At 46.1% G+C, this 20,483-nt stretch overlaps 7 protein-coding genes across 7 annotated transcripts; 5 read left to right on the top strand and 2 right to left on the bottom strand.

Annotated features, from left to right (window-relative positions):
* Nucleotides 1-377: 377 nt before the first annotated feature.
* On the top strand, nucleotides 378-3,410 carry GLAREA_08070 (ClpP/crotonase; the record flags this gene model as incomplete). The annotated part of the gene is made up of 5 exons (XM_008090117.1): nucleotides 378-519; nucleotides 577-963; nucleotides 1,013-2,094; nucleotides 2,154-2,410; nucleotides 2,459-3,410. 5 exons carry the CDS (start codon nucleotides 378-380, stop codon nucleotides 3,408-3,410), a joined length of 2,820 nt encoding a protein of 939 aa, XP_008088308.1.
* Nucleotides 3,411-4,326: 916 nt separating this feature from the next.
* On the top strand, nucleotides 4,327-5,442 carry GLAREA_08069 (NAD(P)-binding Rossmann-fold containing protein; the record flags this gene model as incomplete). Its single annotated transcript, XM_008090116.1, has 4 exons — nucleotides 4,327-4,389; nucleotides 4,441-5,040; nucleotides 5,093-5,255; nucleotides 5,309-5,442. The coding sequence occupies 4 exons, from the start codon at nucleotides 4,327-4,329 to the stop codon at nucleotides 5,440-5,442; spliced, it is 960 nt and encodes a 319-aa protein (XP_008088307.1).
* A 92-nt stretch (nucleotides 5,443-5,534) lies between these two features.
* Nucleotides 5,535-7,167, bottom strand: GLAREA_08068 (uncharacterized protein; the record flags this gene model as incomplete). The annotated part of the gene is made up of 3 exons (XM_008090115.1): nucleotides 5,535-6,877; nucleotides 6,925-7,086; nucleotides 7,143-7,167. The coding sequence occupies 3 exons, from the start codon at nucleotides 7,165-7,167 to the stop codon at nucleotides 5,535-5,537; spliced, it is 1,530 nt and encodes a 509-aa protein (XP_008088306.1).
* Nucleotides 7,168-8,188: 1,021 nt separating this feature from the next.
* On the top strand, nucleotides 8,189-10,293 carry GLAREA_08067 (uncharacterized protein; the record flags this gene model as incomplete). Its single annotated transcript, XM_008090114.1, has 5 exons — nucleotides 8,189-8,474; nucleotides 8,521-8,588; nucleotides 8,638-9,222; nucleotides 9,272-10,133; nucleotides 10,187-10,293. 5 exons carry the CDS (start codon nucleotides 8,189-8,191, stop codon nucleotides 10,291-10,293), a joined length of 1,908 nt encoding a protein of 635 aa, XP_008088305.1.
* A 3,805-nt stretch (nucleotides 10,294-14,098) lies between these two features.
* Nucleotides 14,099-14,566, bottom strand: GLAREA_08066 (uncharacterized protein; the record flags this gene model as incomplete). Its single annotated transcript, XM_008090113.1, has 2 exons — nucleotides 14,099-14,249; nucleotides 14,313-14,566. 2 exons carry the CDS (start codon nucleotides 14,564-14,566, stop codon nucleotides 14,099-14,101), a joined length of 405 nt encoding a protein of 134 aa, XP_008088304.1.
* Nucleotides 14,567-16,055: 1,489 nt separating this feature from the next.
* Nucleotides 16,056-17,576, top strand: GLAREA_08065 (uncharacterized protein; the record flags this gene model as incomplete). The annotated part of the gene is made up of 1 exon (XM_008090112.1): nucleotides 16,056-17,576. The coding sequence occupies one exon, from the start codon at nucleotides 16,056-16,058 to the stop codon at nucleotides 17,574-17,576; it is 1,521 nt and encodes a 506-aa protein (XP_008088303.1).
* Nucleotides 17,577-18,470: 894 nt separating this feature from the next.
* GLAREA_08064 (uncharacterized protein) lies at nucleotides 18,471-20,314 on the top strand (the record flags this gene model as incomplete). The annotated part of the gene is made up of 3 exons (XM_008090111.1): nucleotides 18,471-18,581; nucleotides 18,651-18,738; nucleotides 18,795-20,314. 3 exons carry the CDS (start codon nucleotides 18,471-18,473, stop codon nucleotides 20,312-20,314), a joined length of 1,719 nt encoding a protein of 572 aa, XP_008088302.1.
* Nucleotides 20,315-20,483: the final 169 nt, after the last annotated feature.

Below are 20,483 nucleotides of genomic sequence, written 5' to 3'. Positions count from 1 at the left end.
CCAAAGTTTTGCGGCTCAAATAAAGTTATGATGTCTTGCTCGAGTCCCGCAATCCGTCATGAACCGAACAATACCTAGGTACTCAAGTCAGCCTTGAGACCCCATCGGTACCAGATTGGGAAATCCTTCTCGATAATCCCGGTTCATTGGAAGGCTGAGATCTACCCGGTGTGGAGTGGATCCAAATCGTATACTCAAACATCATTCCAACAAATTAATTACACAGTGAGGCACAGCAGAACATTAGTTTTTGGTTTCTGGCAGCACATTCTTTTCACCATCAACATGTTGCCGGTCCGCATTCTGACGTCGTTTCCTGTTTGCTCATTATTCTTTGAAAGCACTCGCTTTTTGATTAACTTACAGTAATAGTAAGAATGTGGCGAGCTACGAAACTACTGTCGCTTCTTGCTTCCTTCCTTTCTCTAAAATTCACTTTAATTTCAGCAGCTGCAACAACAACCGATGCAGCACCTAATCCAGCATCTACCGCTTGCGGAGATATTGTCAGAAACGATGGTACGTATTGAATTTTGAAAGTTGTCGTTGGAGTCAGTCATTTAACAAGCACAACAGAAAGGATATTTCTCGCAAGCGACGTCAAAGCATGCTTGCTCTCAGTCCCATTCAATCCAGCAGTGGCAACACAGTTCTTAAAATATTATCGCGACACTCTTCAGTTTCAGTCGACCTTGGGCTATCTCAAGAACCCTCCCACCGGATATCAACAGCCTGCAGTTGATCTAATTCGCGGTCTTGACAACATTCAGATTGGTATCAACAATGGTGCTTACAGAAACCAGTTTGATTTCGAAGTCTCCTTGCAAAAGCTTATATTTTCTGCCCATGACGACCATTTGACCCTCATCAACGGTATCCTTGGAGCATTTACTTTTGGGGCACCGATAGACATTGTTTCAGTATCTTTAGATGGCATCGCACTTCCTAAGCCTTATATTCTTGGTAAGCACCTAGTTATAAGTCGAACAAAACATAGCTAACGATAGAATAGATCATCTGATTGAATTCCAAGACAATCCTGCACTTACAATTTCTCCGATAGCAACTCTCAACGATCGTCCGGCCGTGGACTACATCAAAGCATTTGGCGCGCTCAACTCTCTAGGCGCTCTCGAGTCTCATACAGAGTACAATCTCCTAATGACGAGTCCTGCAAGTGAGATTCAAAACCTTCTCAGTCCCTGGAACGGCAACGCAAACTTTTATCCTCCAGACGATTGGCTAAAAGTCACATTGGAAGACGGAACCAAAGCGACCATCCAAATTAACGAAACGCTCACGATTGATTCTCTACCCTTCATAGCTCGTTACAATGGCCCACTTGAGACTGGTCCCCTGGAAACCGGAGGCGACTTTTACAACTTCTTTGTGCTTGGGCTGTTTCCTGATTCTTATCAACCTTATGGAGACTGGAATCCGTTACCAAGCGCCTCATCTTCATCCGAATCGGTTGCAGCAGCCACTTCAATTGAAACCCCTTCTACGGAATCGTCTGCAACTTCGGATTCTACGTCGACAGCATCGGCGGACGATGTTGCAGAACCAACAGGATGGGAACATGCAGCCTACCCGATACCCGACATCGAACAGCAAGATCTTGGAAGTTTTTCTGCCGGTTTTGTATCTGGCTATTTCTTCCCAGAATCATCAATTGCTGTTCTCAGTATTCCAAGTTTCAAAGCTCAAGACGAAGGCGTCATGGCGTTTTCCAACGCGGTAGGAGAGTTCTTGGAAAAGAGCAAGAGCGCAGGAATGGAGAAAGTTGTCATTGATCTCCAACAAAACTTTGGTGGTGTTACACTTCTTGCTTATGACACTTTCAAGCAATTCTTTCCTAGCATTGAGCCTCATGGGGGCAGTAGGTTACGAGCTCAAGAATCCGCCAACGTCATAGGCGGCGCAATAACAAAATATTTCGAAACACTCAATAAAACTAAGGAGGAATATTATACGTTGCTTGCTGACGAATGGGTTTCGTCAAACCGGATCAACGCTGACACCAATGAGCTGTTTGTCTCGTGGGCAGAGGAATTCGGACCTCATCAGTCAAATGGGGATACATTTACGATAGATGTAAGAGCAACCCATTCTGGAATATGGCTACGTAAACTGACATTTGATTCCCAATTAAGCAACGTTTCAACTTGTCTGACACACTATTTAATACCTTGAGTGTAGGAAACCCGGAAGAAGTGTTTACTGTATACGGGTATGGTACACGTGTCGCGAGTGTTGCGCAGCCATACGCTGCTGAAGACATCATCATTCTCTCAGACTCAATATGTGCATCTGCCTGCTCCATTTTCATGGAAATGATGCACCATGAAGCTGGCGTAAGAACAGTGGTGGCGGGTGGGCTTCCGCAAAATGGCCCAATGCAAGCCCCGGGGTACACTCAATCATTTGATTCATGAGCTCATCCGCTAACATATCTTAGTCTTACGAGAGGAGCTCGATATTACGATGTGCAAGTCCTCGATCAAAAAATTGAATTCGCTAAAACGGTGCTCGAACATTTTGATGAAGACATTCCAAACTTCATAGGAAATCGAACTATAGCTTCCCCAATCATCTCAGCTGGCATAAACCTCAGAGATCAAGTTAGGAAGGGCGAAGAAATACCTCTACAATTCTTGTACGAAGCGGCGGACTGCAGAATCTTTTACACCCCTCAAACCGTGTACAACTATACTGCTCTTTGGCATTATGCTGCAGAAGCCATATGGGAAGATACTAGCAAATGTGTTCTTCATTCAACAGGATACTCAACCATTAATGGTACTAAAACAGCCGCCCCAGCTCAAGATCTGCTCCCCCCAGCTACCTCCGGTCCACCACCACACCTAGGAGCTGACATTATGGCTGTGATTTCGGACGACAGTCTAAAACCAGAGCCAGTCAGTAGCCAATCTGAGAAAAAGACACCACCGATAGAGGGTCAGGAATGCATATTCGGGTCGAATTCGACGGGCAACTGTCCGAAGGACTACTATTGCCTTGAGAAGTACACAAAGTGTAATTCCAAGAAATCATACACCGTTTCAGCCTGCGTTCCTCTCTGCGATCCAGCGTTGACAATTCCAAAATGCCCCGTTGAGGGTCTTGCTTGTCTTCCCCTGCCGTCCGCAACACCTGGTGTAGAGGACTCCGCAACACAAGTCGAAAAGAGACGCGCAACATCTACCGGCACAAAGAGGTCCAGGCCAACCAGTACCAAACGACCTACCAAGACCAGTTCGAAGAGACCCGCGGCAACCAATGGAAATAAGCAGTCAGGCAAGACAACGCTACAGGGTTATTGTATTCCAGCGAAACCAAATTGTAAACAGTCGGGAGGGACCGTCTCATCGGATAGCCAAGAGATGGATCCTCCTGAGAAGAAAGTGTGAAATATGAGAAGAATTTCGTTTGAGCATTTGAGACATTCTTGCACGCCGCTGAGAAAGTTTGGACACAGTGGAGGGCTGAAAGGCATCAATTTCGCACGTTCTCCCAAATGGAGGGATTGACCAAGTTAGCACCACTGGCATGCTGTTTTTCAATTATTTGGAGCAGTGAGTGTCAGAAAGGCAGAATGAGGAGCATACCCAGGGGAGAAGGATACTCGAAGGGTGGGTGATGAGAAGAATTGAGGAAATACTCAATAGTATGTGAAGCTTTCAAAAAATATGGAATGTCAGAGCTTTCATCCGGACACTATCCATTGCGGAACGAACTGCCAATTCATGTCTGTCTCATCAAGACCGAGTCGCCGCTTTTTTGTCTTGAACTCGTTCCATAAGGGGGTGGCGAGGGTGGCTCGCTCCGTAGATTTAAGCGAAGGCTTTTAGGGGATGGGGAAAGTGGGTTACAGAATAGGTTGACGAATACCAGAAGCTAGTGCGATCTCTATATTTTGAGATATTATGTAACTCAAACATGAAAACTAACTTCGCTATTTTTCATCTGCAACCCGAGTCCATTAGAAACACGACACTGCAGCTTTCATGTCGTGCAAATCGCTAGCTTATTACGTAGAACGCTGATGCAGTAGACTTAGGACCACGAAAATCCAGGAATCTACTTAATTCCCGAGCTTCCGGAAGCCACACCTTTCAGTTATATGTAGATAAGATGTCAAAGAAATGTGTTTCGTTGAGTTGCTCGAATATATCGAGAGATGTGGGAGCACGGACCCATGACGTTATTTCCAGCTTTGCACAATTTCGGCAGCGGCATGTTTTACATTCCTGTGGTACTTTATAAGTTTATAAGGATATCCTCATTAACCTTCATCAACAAAGTGTAAATACAGATATTATCAATATGGGCCAATCGCCGTCAGCACTAACATTAACCGAGAAGAATCTCCCGGACCAAACCGGAAAGGTGATTTGAATTGTAATGTACCAACCGAATGGCCAATTAACAAGCTCACAGGTCTTCCTCATCACAGGTTCCACATCCGGAGTTGGCTTAGAACTCGCTCAAATCTTATACTCACGTAACGCGAAAGTATATATCGCAGCGCGAAATGCAGAAAAAGCAGCTCGTACGATTGAAACCATTGAATCCAAGCACCCGTCTTCAGCCGGCGAGCTGGTCTACCTACACCTGGATCTTAGTGATCTAACCACCATCAATTCCTCAGCCCAGGAATTCCTGGATCGTGAGAAAAGACTAGATGTCTTGTGGAATAACGCCGGCGTCATGGTTCCACCACAAGGCAGCACGACGAAACAGGGGTATGAAATGCAGATAGGCACGAATAACGTTGCGCCATTTCTATTCACAAAATTACTGACGCCCTTGTTGATTGAGACGGCGAAGACGGCAAGTCCAGGAAGTGTGAGGGTGGTTTGGGTGTCTAGTTCGGCAGCGGCTAGGTTTAGTCCGGAAGGGGGCGTGGAGATGGATAATCTGGGGTATGAGAGGGAAGACAAGAGTGCGTGGTTTAAGTATGGGGTTAGTAAGGCGGGGAATATCTTGCATGCGTCGGAGTATGCGAGGAGGGTTGGTGAGAAAGGGGTTTTGAGTTTGGTAAGTTTAGCGAAGTTGGTGATTGTTGGAAATGGCTGACATGTGCTTGAAGAGTCTGGATCCGGGGAATTTGAAGACGGATTTATATAATCAGGTTCCAAGATGGCAGATGTTGGTGGTCAATTTAGTGTTGAAGGAACCGATATATGGCGCTTATACGGAGTTGTACGGGGGGTTGTCTGAGGACATCAAGATGGAGAATAATGGTACATTTGGTGAGCCTTTAACACTTCCTAGAGGTATCTCCTACTAATACTGGCAACTTTAGCTGTACCGTGGGGTAAGATGCAAACGCCAAGAGCAGATATTGCGTTGTCTTGCAAAAGCAAAGACCAAGGGGGAACTGGTCTTGCATCGCAGTTCTGGGAATGGTCTGAGAAGCAAGTTGAGAATTACATATGACAGAAGATCACGAGTAGGGTACAAATGCAGCAGTATTGAACAGAATTCTTCGGAAAGACTTCTGTATTTGTTGTGCTTCTTTCAATTTTTTCCTAGGTTAACCCCCTTGTTATGATCGCTTGACCATCTGCATTATATCTTGTCGAGAAATCCTCTCGATGACTTTGCCACCAGTAAGGCTTCCATTCGTCCGATCTTCGAGCAAGGACAATTTCTCCATGTGGGCTGTGTCTCATGTGTGGCACAAGAAATTCCTCGCTGGTGCTAAGATTTCCCAAATTGTTGTTGAGCTGCTCCGCGAACAGATCAGTGAGGCCATAATCAGATTCTTCGTCCCACAAAACCGTAACCCAATTGTTTTCATATACGTAATAACTAGCACTCAACTGGTGTCTAGGGATTATTATCCAATGGGTAGGACGGTCGGACTTTGAATCCCTGTGCGTGACATATAACTTTTCTGCCCACCACAATTCCCTGTCCTTAATGGCGAGGATGGATGTACTGACTGGAATGGAGTCCCATTTCTTTATTTCCTCTTCGGTTTCTCCTTTTGCATATGCATGTATGACTTGAGATCGCGGATAGAAAATCTCTGGATTGATGTTTCTCGTCATGCTGCATTCCATACGGGGTAATACAGGCCCTCTGGTGAACCCGGTATAATGCCGGTTACGATAATTCCAATCCGCTGAGACATCAACTAGATGAAGGGCGTTTTCATGCACGGCAAAATTAGTCGGCGACAGAAGGACGACATGAAGACTTTTCATCGATGAAAAGGACTGTCGGAGAATAGTCCAACCGGAGCCAACTGATAGGTCCAACCGCACATCTTCAGGGACGATGGCAATGTTTTGAAGCCCCAGAGTGTCATAAAATGAGGAAGGAAAGGATTCCAGAGACCACGTAGGATCTGTCGAGCCGTACTCCAATAAGATCGTGTCGTGAGCCTTATCGATGTAGACTTCAGGATGCTTTCCATGGTTTGACCGCTGTTGTAATCCCAGAGGTATTGTATTTTTTGGAAGAGAGCACGACCTTCGCATGGGCGTGTAAGGGCTGAGATATGCCGCTCTTGACTCGGCAAATACTGTAAGAAGTGTGGTATCGGAGCCCAATTCACTCTGCATACTCTCCCAAACCTGGTAGCATCGTTGAAAGGCTTCCCCAGCAGTATAATGCATGCTTTGTCTTATATGTAGTTGCACTAGCCTCAGTGCCGGAAGTGCTTCTTTCCATATTTGGGTACGTAACTCTACTGGAAGTCTAGTAAAGCACGTAAAGGTAGCTGGTGTCGTGAAGCTATCATTGACCACTTTATAATTCAAAAATCTGGCAGATGTAACATCATATCTTCCCGCGCAGTAGAATCTCTGGCACATTGCACACCTGCTGCTATGCTTTGCTTGAGCCGCCACTATCTTCCACGAGTCTATCAGCATTAGTGATCTTTCATTACGAGACGTTAGAGCAAATTACCCGGGTCGTAGAAAGCTTTCCCTGGATTCTGAGCTAGCTGATCACAAATGGAGCCCTCTGCTTCACGGTCCCATTTCTCCCTGAGCAAGCGGTCGTTTTCTTCCATGTTGATAAAGGGGACCGGGGGAAAAGCAGGAGATGATAATGAAAATTCCCGTTCATCTGCATTGTCAGCAATGAATATTCGAATTCTATGAACCATGATCCATTAGACTCACCTAGTCCGATCCGACGGTATGCCATAGTACCCGTCTTTATGCTGATGATCTCCTTTATCTTGCTAGGGCCACGGTGTGTTGTCGGGATGTCGTGGAAGAAAAGCTATACGATTGAGGATTTGCAAACTGCCATTAAAGAAAGTGCTGAGGTTTTTGTAGACCAAGGTAGAAATGTACTTGATATGAGGCAGCTGTGAATTAGTGGACTTATAATGGTAAGTCGACAATGCTTTACCTGCAATTCACTGGCCGGTCATTTCCTTTCAGCACCAAAGAGGTTATCCCTAAGCGATCCTAACACGAATTATGAAATGTTCTTGGGGAAATTGCATTGTCCTTCATATTTCAGCTTCAGACTAGACACATGATCCTCATTACACCGGAACTAGATAGTCTCGCTTTTCCTTTGGCTGAACGGTGTTACATCTGTCTACTTAGTTGGTATCTATCGCTGCAGGCGTCGCAGGAGGCCACCATGGTTTTAAGGAATGAGAATCCTACTACCGCAGTGACGATTCAAACGCAAAGTTCTCATCACGGGTATCCCCGAAGAGCTTTTGACTTTCGATGCTTGGAGTTGTTACTTGATGGTAATTTAGTGATAACAGAGTTCAGGTCGATGAAGCATGAATGTATCAGCACGTAGTTATGGAGCATATTTGCAGATTTTTGGTGAGACACCGTTTTCAGAATAGACTCGCTTCTCCCATTGGAGGATCCATTTGGGAAGTGAAGATTTTTTGACATTGGTGATGAGACATGCTTCGTAGGTGGTGAACGTGGATTGAAGTGTTCTTCGAAAGTTTCGTGACACCCAAAATAGACTGGCAGGGGGTTTTACGCTAACCCTATTCGGGTGCCTCGGGATTTTATTTGGTCCCCTGAAATGAATCTATCCTACCAAGGACAACTCGAGCGGCTTCATCTGTGGCGGATGTCCAAGATTTAATCATACACTCATTTGGAAGTTACGGCTTGTTCGATTATACGGATTTTGTCATTAATTTGGTGTTTCTATCTCCTGGGACGGGCTCGATGAAGGCGAGATGGGTGTCTTCTCCTACATAAAGAGCATCTACGCTCTCGATACGCTCGATACTCGATTTACGACGCCGTCCACCGCATCATACCAGAGTGTTATAGATACGCGAGATGAAGCCTCGGCTTCGAAACGAGATGACTCTATTCCAGGCTTGGGCGTAAAGACAGACCGTCACGGCCGACCAGTAGCTCAACCTTCGAGATGGGGGACAGTGGAATTTTACTTTTATTATGTGGTCTTTATAGTTGTTGTGCCATACATGTTCTGGATTGCATACGATGTGTCTAGACGTGAGTACAGAACATGCTGGTAGGAAATGGTTCTGACATAAAGTAGCGTCCGATCCAAACTACCGCAAATACGAGCCATGGCTGTCTAAAGGTTGGATACCGGGTCGCAAAATTGTTCGTACTCTCAGCACATGCATGCATACATGAAATCTGATCTGGACAGGATATTTCGGATGCCCAGTACTTCACTTTCAGACGAAACCTACCATACATTGGAGCTCTCCTAGCTTTCCACCCCCTCCTTCGAAAGTTGTATAACAATATTCGGCCTCTACCAGCCAGGATTGGCTCCCCGCGGACGAATGGTGGCTCATACGTATCTGCAGCAGAGGGAGATGCTCGAATAGTACAGCGGGCATCGTTCGATTTTGGCTTTGCCCTGCTCTTTATGAGTGCTTTGCATGGATTTTCTGTGTTCAAGATACTCATCATTTTGTACGCCAACTATCGAATGGTTACGAGTCCTAGCATACCCCGAGCATACCTACCGGCCGCGACATGGATATTCAATATCGGGGTTCTTTTTGTGAATGAACTATCGGACGGTTATCAGTTTGTCAAGATGGCTTCGTTTTTCTGGCCGATTGAACAGGGTGGGAGCATAATTGCATGGGCTAGATGGCTTGATAGATATTGCGGAATAATGCCCCGCTGGCACATCAATTTCAACATGACGGTTTTGCGGCTGATCAGCTTTAATTTGGACTACTACTGGAGTCTGAATATGAGAGGGAGTAGCCCATTAGAGGTTAGATTCCCGCTCGTGTTAATGAAGTCACTCTACTAATACGCACAAGAAGAAGCAGCTCGACCCCTCAAACCTCTCCGAAAGAGATCGGGTTACCATACCTGCCCAAAACAAGGACTACAACTTTCGAAATTACGTTGGGTATGCAATTTATGCGCCTCTATACATTGCGGGACCAATCATCACGTTCAACGACTATGTATCGCAACTTCGATACCCCGCCAAAAGTATTGAACTCTCTCGTACTATTAAATACGGAATTCGTTTCTTACTTACTCTTCTCGCGATGGAAGTACTACTCCACTTTGATTACTGCGTTGCAATTTCGAAAGCCTATCCTAATTGGTCAGACTACACGCCTGCTCAACTTTCGCTCCTTTCTTACTTCAATCTGCACGTCTTGTGGCTCAAGCTTCTCCTACCATGGCGATTATTCCGTCTTTGGTCTCTTGCGGACGGTATTGATCCACCGGAAAACATGATTCGTTGCCTTTCGAATAACCCATCGACGGTAGCGTTCTGGAGAGGGTGGCACAAGAGTTATAACCGGTGGTTGATCCGGTACATATACATTCCATTAGGAGGAGCGAGCTCCAAAACATGGCTCAGCTCTGTGCGTTCTGCGATAAATTACGCCGCAGTATTTACATTCGTCGCCTTGTGGCACGATATTAGTTTAAATCTTCTGGTCTGGGGATGGCTAGTTGTATTTTTCATGTTACCAGAAGTCCTGGCGGGCTACGCATTCCCCAAACGTAGATGGGAGAATAATCTCACAGCGTATAGAGTGATCTGTGGGATTGGCGCGGTCGGAAATCTGATGTTGATGATGGCGGCAAACTTGGTTGGGTTTGCTGTCGGTATTGATGGGTTGAAAAATATTGTTCATGGGATTTTCAAGGATTATTCAGGTGAGTTTTCTATCTGATGTGATAACGTGAACTTTGAGCTAACTGAGAAATAGGCATGGTCTTTTTGATCACGGCGTGGTCGGCGCTGTTTGTCGGTATTCAGGTCATGTTTGAAGTAAGACAGAGCGAGTATAGGAAGGGTATTTTCCTCAAGTGCTGAAGGGAAATTGTGGGATTGTGTTAGAGTAGATGAAATGAATATAAAGTGCTGTTTATAGTTCATGTGTGAGATCAATTTTCGAGGTCTTTCTGTTGGCTTGAGCGCTTATCGTGCCGATAAATATGGTCTGCAAAGTGTCAGCAAGAGTTTCGCGCGTCTTCTCAGTCCGCGTCAAGGATGGATGCCATCATCTCTGTTCTATCACTCTATCTGTCTGTTATTCGAATCTTGGTATTCAACTCAAACAAGATCTTCCATTATGTAATATACCTTCTTCGTGTATGTAAAAGATTGCTTGACTTGTAAGCAGAAGTTAAAATATTATGATGAATATTTTTGTGAAATTTCGAGATATTATAATATGTAACTCATTTTTTTCTCGTCATATGATGGCTCGTAAGGAATCTTTACAGATTAGAGAAGCTAACTTCAGACCGTGACCCCTTATGGGATCAACAGTGGATGTCTTTTCCGGTAATCAGATGTTTATGAATCCACCAATGTAGTTGAGAAAAAAGATAATCAAGAACAGCCAATTGCGAAATCATTCCCTGTGCAAATTGAGAAAGGACCTCATAAAGTCAACAGTCCTAGGAGGATTGTACTTGAGAATGTAGAACACACAAGAATCTCAGATCAACTCCTTGTGTGTAAACCATTTGCTCATTTCTGTATAAACCAAAGAAATTAAATGTTGGGTTTCTGTCACCGAATTATTCTTTGCTGCCGAAACTAGCTGGGCGTCGATTAAAGGCAGGAGTCGAAATTTCAACTTTTCAAAAGTACCGTACTATGCATTTAATTCTTAGCTATGCGAACCTTCTAAGGTCACATTTCGAATTACTTTTGATTGTGAATTGATAGCAGTTGACGCAGCGCAATGGGTTATAAGTTATGTTGTCCATGAAATTGTGGATTATTTCAGCGATAATCAGGGGTATATATTGAATTCTTTTCCACTGTGTTCGAGGCGAACGTCTCGATAGGGTGATAGAAAATAATAGCAGAAATAATTGCCAGATCATGCACAGCTACTGGATTACTCGTTGGTATGATTGGTAGAGACTTGATTGGCGAGAATTCAAGCTCCAAATACTGACATGAGAATTGCACAAGCGTTGGTACTAAACTTTCCAAGTCACTATGTCAGTTGCGAAACTAGCTTTTGACGATTGGCACATCTAACTTGATTGCTTTCTGTTATCAGGTATGAAAGGAGAAGTGATTGTATGAGAGTACTTGACAAGAGAACAGCAATGATAACTACTGATCTTTGGTGATGGTCTTCAATCCACATAGTCCTAAAAACAATACAAGTACAAGAGATCATTGTCTAAATTATAGATCGGATCTACCATCAATATACCGGGCAGAATGAATCCGCTACTCACAAATCCAAAAGCTTCTGTACCAAAGCTGTCAAAAATCGCTTGGGTTAGATGATGATCTGGACGAGAGCTGTATTTTCCACCCCGGACTGTTTACCAACCCAAAGCTGGGGTATGAATATGCTTCGCCAACGGCTGGCACCCCCCCTCCTAAAAATTCCATTCACCAACAACCTCACCTTCACCGGCCAACCATCGGCTCTCCCAGCCCCACCCCAATCCCAAATTCTTACTTATATATCAAAACAAACTCTTTTCGCTCCAATCAGAATAGCCCATCCAACCAGTGCCCCCGAGCCAAATGGTTAAGGTTAAAAGTTCATAGGTATCTATCTCGAAGGTAGATAGTTATGGGACCAGAATCTGCTAGCGTCTGAGATAGGAGCTGGGGGTAATATTCTTTTGTTTTGATTTTTTTCTGGCTTTTGGGGCGAGCGCTGGGAGGTGAATTGTTTTTGTATCGTAAATATCAAACGTTTTCTGTCGCTGCTGTCGTACCAGGAGAAAAGTTTTTTCATGTGGTGCCAGCTGTAAACTTTGCTAGGATATATAAGAGAGGCTTGGCGGAGATGTTGTTTTCTTTTAGTCGGACGTTGGACAAGTGTCGAAAAGCACTGAAGAACCACCCGATCTTTCGCTTATCAAATCATTATGAAGCTTCGTAACTTGTTTCCTCCTATTTCTATTACTTTTAACCACGCCACATACCCTCTTCTACCCGACGTATTTGGAATGGACCTTTTCAAGATTCGAGGAGAATCGCTCACTAAAGAATAAATGCTGGACTATTGTAAGCAAACGCATACTGTACCGAAACAAAAACACTAACCTTAGGAGTTTCCACGTTATTACTCACCTCAGCAAACGACTCTTGGTTGCCCTGGATATCTTGTCATACTGCAATGTATTCAGCTACAATTTTCGTCGCTGCTGTATGTATCAATTGATGAGTGAAGTTGTGGAATCCGGAAGCGTTGTACTATTATCGGCTTCAGTCGATCCGCCTGGCACATGAGGTGCTGAGTTTCGGAGCGGATGAGGAGAAGATCGGCGATGAAATGATCATGGTGGGCTTGATCATGCTGTACTTTATGAAATCCACAAGCATTTGCTGGAAAGAGAATGAAGCTCATCTATGAGGGATAGAGCAGATGGTCGTAGCTCGAGGAGAGATTTTCAAGTTGAACGTCGTCGTGGCGGGATGGCTGGAGAGAGTGTATGGACCTTGGACGAAGGGATTCGGATATGGTCATTTTGATGATGCTATTCATGCCGACCTGATGCAAAAGATTTGCGGAGATCCTCATCACCACTGCTAATGGCGGACAAGCCAACTCGCTCGTGTCGATACCAATGAGTCACTTTGCTAGCGCTTCAGGACATCAGCCAGGTACCTTGCTAACTGAACGGAGATTTCGTCAATGCTAGAGAGCAGATTGCGGAATCCGGAATTTGGAAATTTAGGGGGTGAAGCTCGCTTAAGACAGTTGGAGAGAACTGTTCCTATAGTGATGTGCTCCATACGTAGATCTAGAAATGAACATTCATTGAAGAGAATTTTTCGTTGCTGTCAAGTTGCAATTTCGAGATTCTTAATAGTTCTCAGCTACAGCACTGCGTTGAAGGATCTCTTAGATACTCGCCTGACAGAAGTTCGAGAATGCCACAATATGTATTGGACACATATGCATTGGTTTCCGTCGATTGCGTAGGTTTCAGTGATGTTGGGTATGCGGTTAAACCCTCAGCAATGAGCTTCTCTTACTGTATAGTCTTTTAGTTGAGATTTCTCGGTGACTTTGAAAAGATGCTCCTATAATAGCCCAGTATGCTTGAAAGTGTACAGACAGTTTTTCCCGAAAGCACGATCGAAGTTCATCACATTTGGCTCCGCGGAGAGCAACATAGTAGTCGCAATAGCTGCACATCGGAACTAAACCCAAACAGCTTTTCTCAAAAAATCAATAACAGCAAATGACCCCACGTCAATAATCCAGAGAAAAGGAGTCCGAAGCGAGTCTGGGGTAGCCCCGATGTCGGCTGCGGACATCGATCAACAACCAGTTCTCCTGATTCCGTCTCGCTTGGTCAAGGGCGTCCAAGTCGGAAGAACGGCAACGAAATGAACCCAAGAGGGCGCTCTTGACGCCAAAAGAATAGCCACGTTCAGCCTTGTTGCTTTTCGGCGGACATTGCCCGATCATTGGATATCTCGATGAAGCATGATCAAGTCGTAAGATGTTTCCAATGCTTGGATTTCTTGTGAGTGAAAAGTGGCTTGGGACGAAGTTTGGCAAATGTTCTGGATTGTACAGTGGTCCTTGGAGTATTCTTCTCCGCGGGTTCCAAATCTCAATAGCGGTCAAGTTCAGCCATAGAAGCTGCGCCGTCGAGAGGTGGGCTGGTTGATGATGTGCTTATGAAATGCGCGCGCCGTTGGTGTGAACAACGATACGCCTTGCATAAGTCCTACGGAGTAACTCTCCTACTTTTATTACATTCGAGTCATCCTCATGAAAATCGCTATTCAATGTCAACCACAAGGCGCGCAACATGTAAGAGGCGTCACTGTCTTATTATTAGCTTTGCCGAACATGAAGGCACGGTTCGGGCAGTGGGCTAAGCACTTACCCAGTGAAGCCTGGGCGTGCTTCAATCGTTCCCGACAGTTCGTTTCCTAGAGCCTGCCAAAAATCTCTGCAACCACGCCCTTTCTCGAAATATTCTGTGAAACAAGTATCAAAAGTACTTCGTACAACACGAGTATCCACCAATTCAACGAGTATGTAAAAATATCCACATTGTTTTGTCTCGTTGCCATAGACAAGACTCTTTACGACATCGTGGGTCAATATTTGCAATCTGGCCTGCTTCTGCGGAGCCATTACTCATAGCGACCGGCCTTTGCATTGCAAATTTTCACATGGTTGCACGCTCGAAACTTTTTGAGGTTATCACGACACACAGGAAACCGTGTAAGTTAAGTATTGTCGAAGGTTGACCGTGTAAGGTGAGAATTGGCGGTGCGGGTCCAGAAAATTCTCTGGTGTCATTTTAGAAAATTTCTCTAGCGTACCAGCGAGGTTGTTACGAGCCTTGGGAGGTTGCCGTTCCGTTTGCTGATGTGGATTCCGTCATCCGCTTGTTGGAACGGCCATCTACCAAGTATACGGAGTTCGGCTTTCGAGTGAATAGGACAATTCTAGAAGCGTCGTGGGTATCTCGTTGTAGGCAGGTCTTGACACGGAAAGCACTGATTGAGCTTTATATAGGAATAACATTGAAGAATCGGAGAAGTAGATCCAGAGTTAGTAACTTGACTGTGCTGTTTCCGTATTCCGTTAAGAGAGAGCTATGCTCAAGATGCCGCTCGCCGAATGTCACTCCGCAATTTCTCGGTATCTGGTCTTCCCCAGATGGAAGAAAGCAGCACGTACACGTTACGGAATTACTATTGGATAGGGCTACTCCTATATTGGGCCGTACGATCTGACCGGTTGGAGTCATGGTGGAGACAGAAAAGGCTACCAGTTTTTGTGGCTTTGGCTGAATAATAAAATAGTGCTCATAGCCAATGCGGAATACGGAATAGAACCATTGTCGCTCTCAGACATATCGAAGTGCTTTATCTATCAGCTCCTGGTTATATGCTGTCCATCAAAATGGATCATGTCCTAACGCCGCAATTATTCGAATGCTTAGAAATTCAAAGAGCCAAATTCATCAATTTGATGCTTACCAAAGATACGCGGTGTCGACATCATCTAAAGTCAAGCGAGCCTACATGAAGGGCGCATATCTCGACATGCAGTGGATGAGCTTGCGCTTGGGTTCCCGCTCTCCTTTAAGCTTTAGCGAGTGGATCACCATGCTGGAAGCCATGTCTGTCTGACGACCTCGAACCACACCTCACCACTCCCACACTTACACCCTGGTTCCGGTGCTCGGCTGACGATCTGAGGTTCTCCTTTGGCAAGGGCAGTCAAACATGAACAAGGAGATGCGGAGGATCCATGCCAGGAGTCTTAGTGACTCAGGCCTACGCCTTTCTCAATTGTACTAGTTGCTAGCAAGTTTGTTCCATGTAAGCTCCGACATGACTTTTATATAAGGAAGAGCCTCCCGTTACTTCTATTGACATTCAGCATCACAGACAACATCGATAACTTGTACATTCAAGCCAAGTTACAGGCCAAGTCTTGAGTACCAAACCTCGTCTATCAGAACCCGCACCACCTTCCCCGCATTCTCTTGGATAAGATAACAAGTTTCCATCACCAAGCTGTTGCTATCAGATATATAATTAGGAGCTCACGCGAGCTCTTGAGTTAGCTCTTCGGCCCTTCTCTCTTCCAAACGACTATATTTCTCAAGATGTCTTCCTACGCAGCATCTATCACTTCCAATGCCAACTCCTTGGCTGGTTACACCAAAAAAGTCGCACGACCAGCTCGCCCAGATATCGAAATCGATTTGAAGGATCACACCGAGGGAAGAGTTTATACCACGTACGATGCATTATCAGGAAATGTCAAGATCACAGCACCCCAAAATGCTCGCTTCGATGAGGTCAAGATCACCCTTGAAGGCACAATCAGAACTTATGTGGACAACTTGTCACCTGCAGCCTCCGCCAGTACCAAGACCACTGCAATTCACAGATTCTTAAAGTTGGTCATGCCAGTTTCAGAGTCCGAGTATCCTCAACCACGTATTGCTGAATCTGGGCGAACATACACATTTCCGTACAACTTCGTCATTCCAGATCGTCTTCTCCCCCGATCCTGCACCCACCCAAACACCGCTGATCATGTTACGGAAGCTCACTTGCAATTGCCTCCCAGCATGGGCCACCGCGCTTTAATTGGAGGCCAGTCGGATATGGCTCCAGAAATGAGCAAAGTGCTATACGCAATTCGAGTTCAGGTAGTCAAACGCCGGGAGGAAGACGCGCGGGAAGTTGTTCTTGTGGAAAGGAACATGCCAATACGAGTTATCCCAGCTCAAGCAGAGGCAGCTCCTTTGATCGTGGGAGCTGAAGATGATCAATTCGTTTTATCGAAGACCAAGGCGTTGAAGAAGGGAATGTTCTCAGGAAAGCTTGGCAAAGTCACAGTATCAGCAGCTCAGCCAGCCGCCATAATACTCCCAGCGCCGTCATCTTCGAGCTCCACACCTGCTACAACAATGGCAACGGTCCAGCTCAGGTTCGATCCTCACGATTCTTCAGCTCAGCCACCTAGACTTGGAGGTTTAAGCACCAAGATCACAGCCTCCACTTTCTTCGCTGTCAGACCTACTTCAGGTATTCCAACCCACCGCAACGCACAATCAGCATTCGAGATCCACCGAGGAGTTTACGACAGCACAGTCAGCGTTTCTTCTCGCTGCGTCGAATCTGTACAGTGGACTAAGCATCCAGCAACCATCAGACGTGGTTCCGCTTCCTCAACCAGCTCCTCTGACTTCTCCGACTGTTCACAACCCATCGTACCAAAAGAATCCGCAGCATACTACTCCGCAAAGATTCTCGTACCAATCACTCTCCCATCGACAAAAGTCTGGATCCCAACTTTCCACAACTGCATCACCTCCCGCCTCTACGTTCTCGACCTCTCACTCTCAATCCACACTCCAGGCGCCGGAGTACCTGCATCTACGGTGGCTCTTCATCTTCCACTCCAAATCGGTGCTGCTGGAAACTTGAGCAGTCGTCCAGAGATGACTGCCGCAGAAGCAGCTGCTGAACTGGCGGAAGTGGATGAGTTTCTTCGACCGAGACTCATCGAGATGCCACGGGAAGAGTTGATTGGCAACAGTGTATTGGCGCACCATGCAACGGATCTTCCACCATCGTACGAATTTTCGGGTGTGGCACAGGCTATCAGATCATGAACTCATATCCATCTTTCTTAACATGTTCTTTTGAAGCGAGCGGGAGCTTGATTTTCTTGTGCTAGGTTTATTGGCAGGGACTGGGTTAGGTATGGCGTTCGGGGTTTTAGGAATGTTGGAATACAAAATGGGTTTTTCAACAGCCAACTTTTGATTCGAGCGGCGCAATTGTGTTTGGATGCAGGATTGTTGAGTTTTGTGGTTTTGCTTTGTGGAATTGGAGTCAGCAATATAGGACTCGGCAAGCAACGAAAGATACCCAAAAATAGATCTAATATTAATTAATTTAAAATAAAGTACAAGATTTGCCATATTTGATGTCGATGCAATAACATTTTAAGAGATTATTCCTATACTTTTCGAGTTGAAAATCAGATAGCTTGAATCCGCTAAAAGACCCCCCCAATCTCCAGTATCCGGGTGATCGCCTCGAGACCCGCTCCCGGGAACCAACGCGGGGGCAGCCGAATGCCACCAAACAATGTTTGATGATCTACTTCTTCCGCAATCTCGTACCTTTGTCATTCTAAACAAAAGATATCAATCATACGCATCTCAGATCATGATCTACACGTACGCTCAGTTCATCAATTCGTACAACACCGGCGAACCGCGATGCTGCAGATACCCGCCCCCAAGTGGAATAAGTTCCATGACATGTTGTTTCACCGCTGATTGTAGTATGCATCCTCAGTCCACGCGCGGGTGATACCGCTTATTTCGAGCAGCAGCTGTGACTGGATCTCTGTTTGCGCCGCCGTGAACAACACATCCCCGTTGGTGATTGACGCCTGAAATCCTTCCTTTGCTTCACTCGGACAGGGCGTCGTTGATAAGGCTGTATCAGAACATGCCGGCGCGCCCAACTCATGCTCAGAAGCAGTGCTGTTGGCGATGTCGCAACCTTCAGTCGATGCCAAAGCTTACTATGGCTATCTCTTCCATGAGAACAAGAAGCCGACCGAGGTGCTGGATGCGCTGTTGAGGGGCATCGCGATTTATATTGTAAGTGCGCTAGCAGAGGGGTCATTGCGCGCGACTGTTTGCGACGAGCGGCTGACGGTTGGGTGCCAGAGTAATTCAGTGGGAGATACCACGGAGAAGAAGTTGACCCCGACGAAGCTTGCGAGTTTCTACAAGGCTGTGGGAGGCAACTATGACTGTAAGCTCCCTTCTAGTTGCAAACATGAAGCGACACTAATAGACGTTGTGCTACAGCCCTCTTCGTCGACGTCCCGCACCCTTCGATTTCATGGATTTACGCCTCGATAGGCTGCCAGCATACTCTGCAACCCTCCTCGAACGATTTCGTCCCTCCGACAGTACCTGCGCTTACCAAGCGAGGCTTCGTGAGATGGCAGTCTATAGAGATATTGTTGGGGCCAGAGGAACATGTGCCATTTATACAGAATGCGGTTCAAAACTTTGGGATTAAACACCCGGATACTGGAGAGCCTTTTCCTGTCGACCTGCCGAAAGAGGCCTTCCCTTTGATACCAGATGTAGCGATAGAGAAATGGCATAGTGACTGCGCTGCGAAACTACGAGAACGGGCAACACCTGAGGTGGATTCTGCATCTGCGCGACCGGATCTTCCCCCAAGGCCAAAGGTACAGACCGGTTATGCACACGTCCGAGCAGGTAGACCCAGAGGCGACTCGGGTTACTTTGAAGATTCTAGATCTAGACCGTCAACGAGACCGATATCATACTCACACGTCCCTGTAGCAGGAGGCCGCCCTGTTCGACCGAAGCTGTCTCACTCTCCTACTTATCGCGCACGTCAATTTCTAGCTCCAGAAGAGCCGATGGTCCAACGTGTCCACCGAACCAGGCGAAGGTCATTGCCCGAGAACGTCAGTCCGATTTCTCCTACGACGGTGCCGGTAGACCTACCTACGAAGTCGCCAGAACATGAGTCACGAGCCAGAGGACATAGCCACCCTAGGCATTCCAGAAGAGGCAGCTTGTCTTCCGATGCGTCGTCTGAACGTGAGAGTCCTCATGAATCGCAAGAGGCAAAACGCCCAAGACACCGTTCACAGCCATTCCCGTATCAAGCTCGAGTAGACGAGGAAGTAAATTCTGCTAGACATGCTCCGTCCGTTCCTACACCACCAGATCCAAGAAGGAGAGTAGGTCGATCGGGAGAGAGAAGAGATAGAGAGGAGGAAGATAAAAGAAGAAGTCAACCTATACCAATCGACTTATCCGGAAAACTTTCAGCACCATTCATGCTTGGCAAGAGGGACAAAACCCGAGATCGGGAACGAGACCGGGAACGAGAAGCAGAAAAGACAGACCGTCACCCCCGAAGCGGTTCTCGAAACGCCAACAAAGTTAGCTGGAAAGACCTCGGCGAAGTCACTGAGGCCTGGCGTCGCTCCAGTAAAGATTCCTCACAAGATGAAAGTCACTCTAGACATCGAAGCGAGCGCAGCGACGAGCGCGTAGACTACAAAACTCGAGACCGTGAAAAACACAGCGATCGAGAAAGCTATCGCGAACGTGACCGCGATAGAGACAGGGTTACAAGACATCACAGTCGCCGGAACAGTCAGGAAGATCTACTTGTGAGACCGCGGACCAGAGAACGTGATCATGAGCGTGAGAGGGAGCGAGAGTCAGAGAGGACAAGGGGGACGGGGACTGATCGGAGGGCTTATAGGGATAGGGATAGGAGTCATCAGAGTCCTGTGAGGGGCGTGGATGGGAGAAGATACCCGAGTCATACGTAGACTCTTTTTCGCTTTCTGGATTGTGTTTTGTTAGATGATTGCTGTTTGATGTATTTTAGCGAGATGTTTGGGCTTGATTTGTTGATGGAATGGGGGGATGAATATATTTATCTCCGCTTCGAGAAACTTTTGAGTGTCTTTTTTTGGTGATTTTTTGAGATGTCTGTGA

This window comes from Glarea lozoyensis, assembly GCF_000409485.1.
Source record: "Glarea lozoyensis ATCC 20868 chromosome Unknown GLAREA9, whole genome shotgun sequence".
NCBI classification, from domain to species: Eukaryota; Fungi; Ascomycota; class Leotiomycetes; order Helotiales; family Helotiaceae; genus Glarea; species Glarea lozoyensis.
Note: the sequence above shows the minus strand (reverse complement) of the source record. Positions and strands in the feature narration are given on the sequence as shown.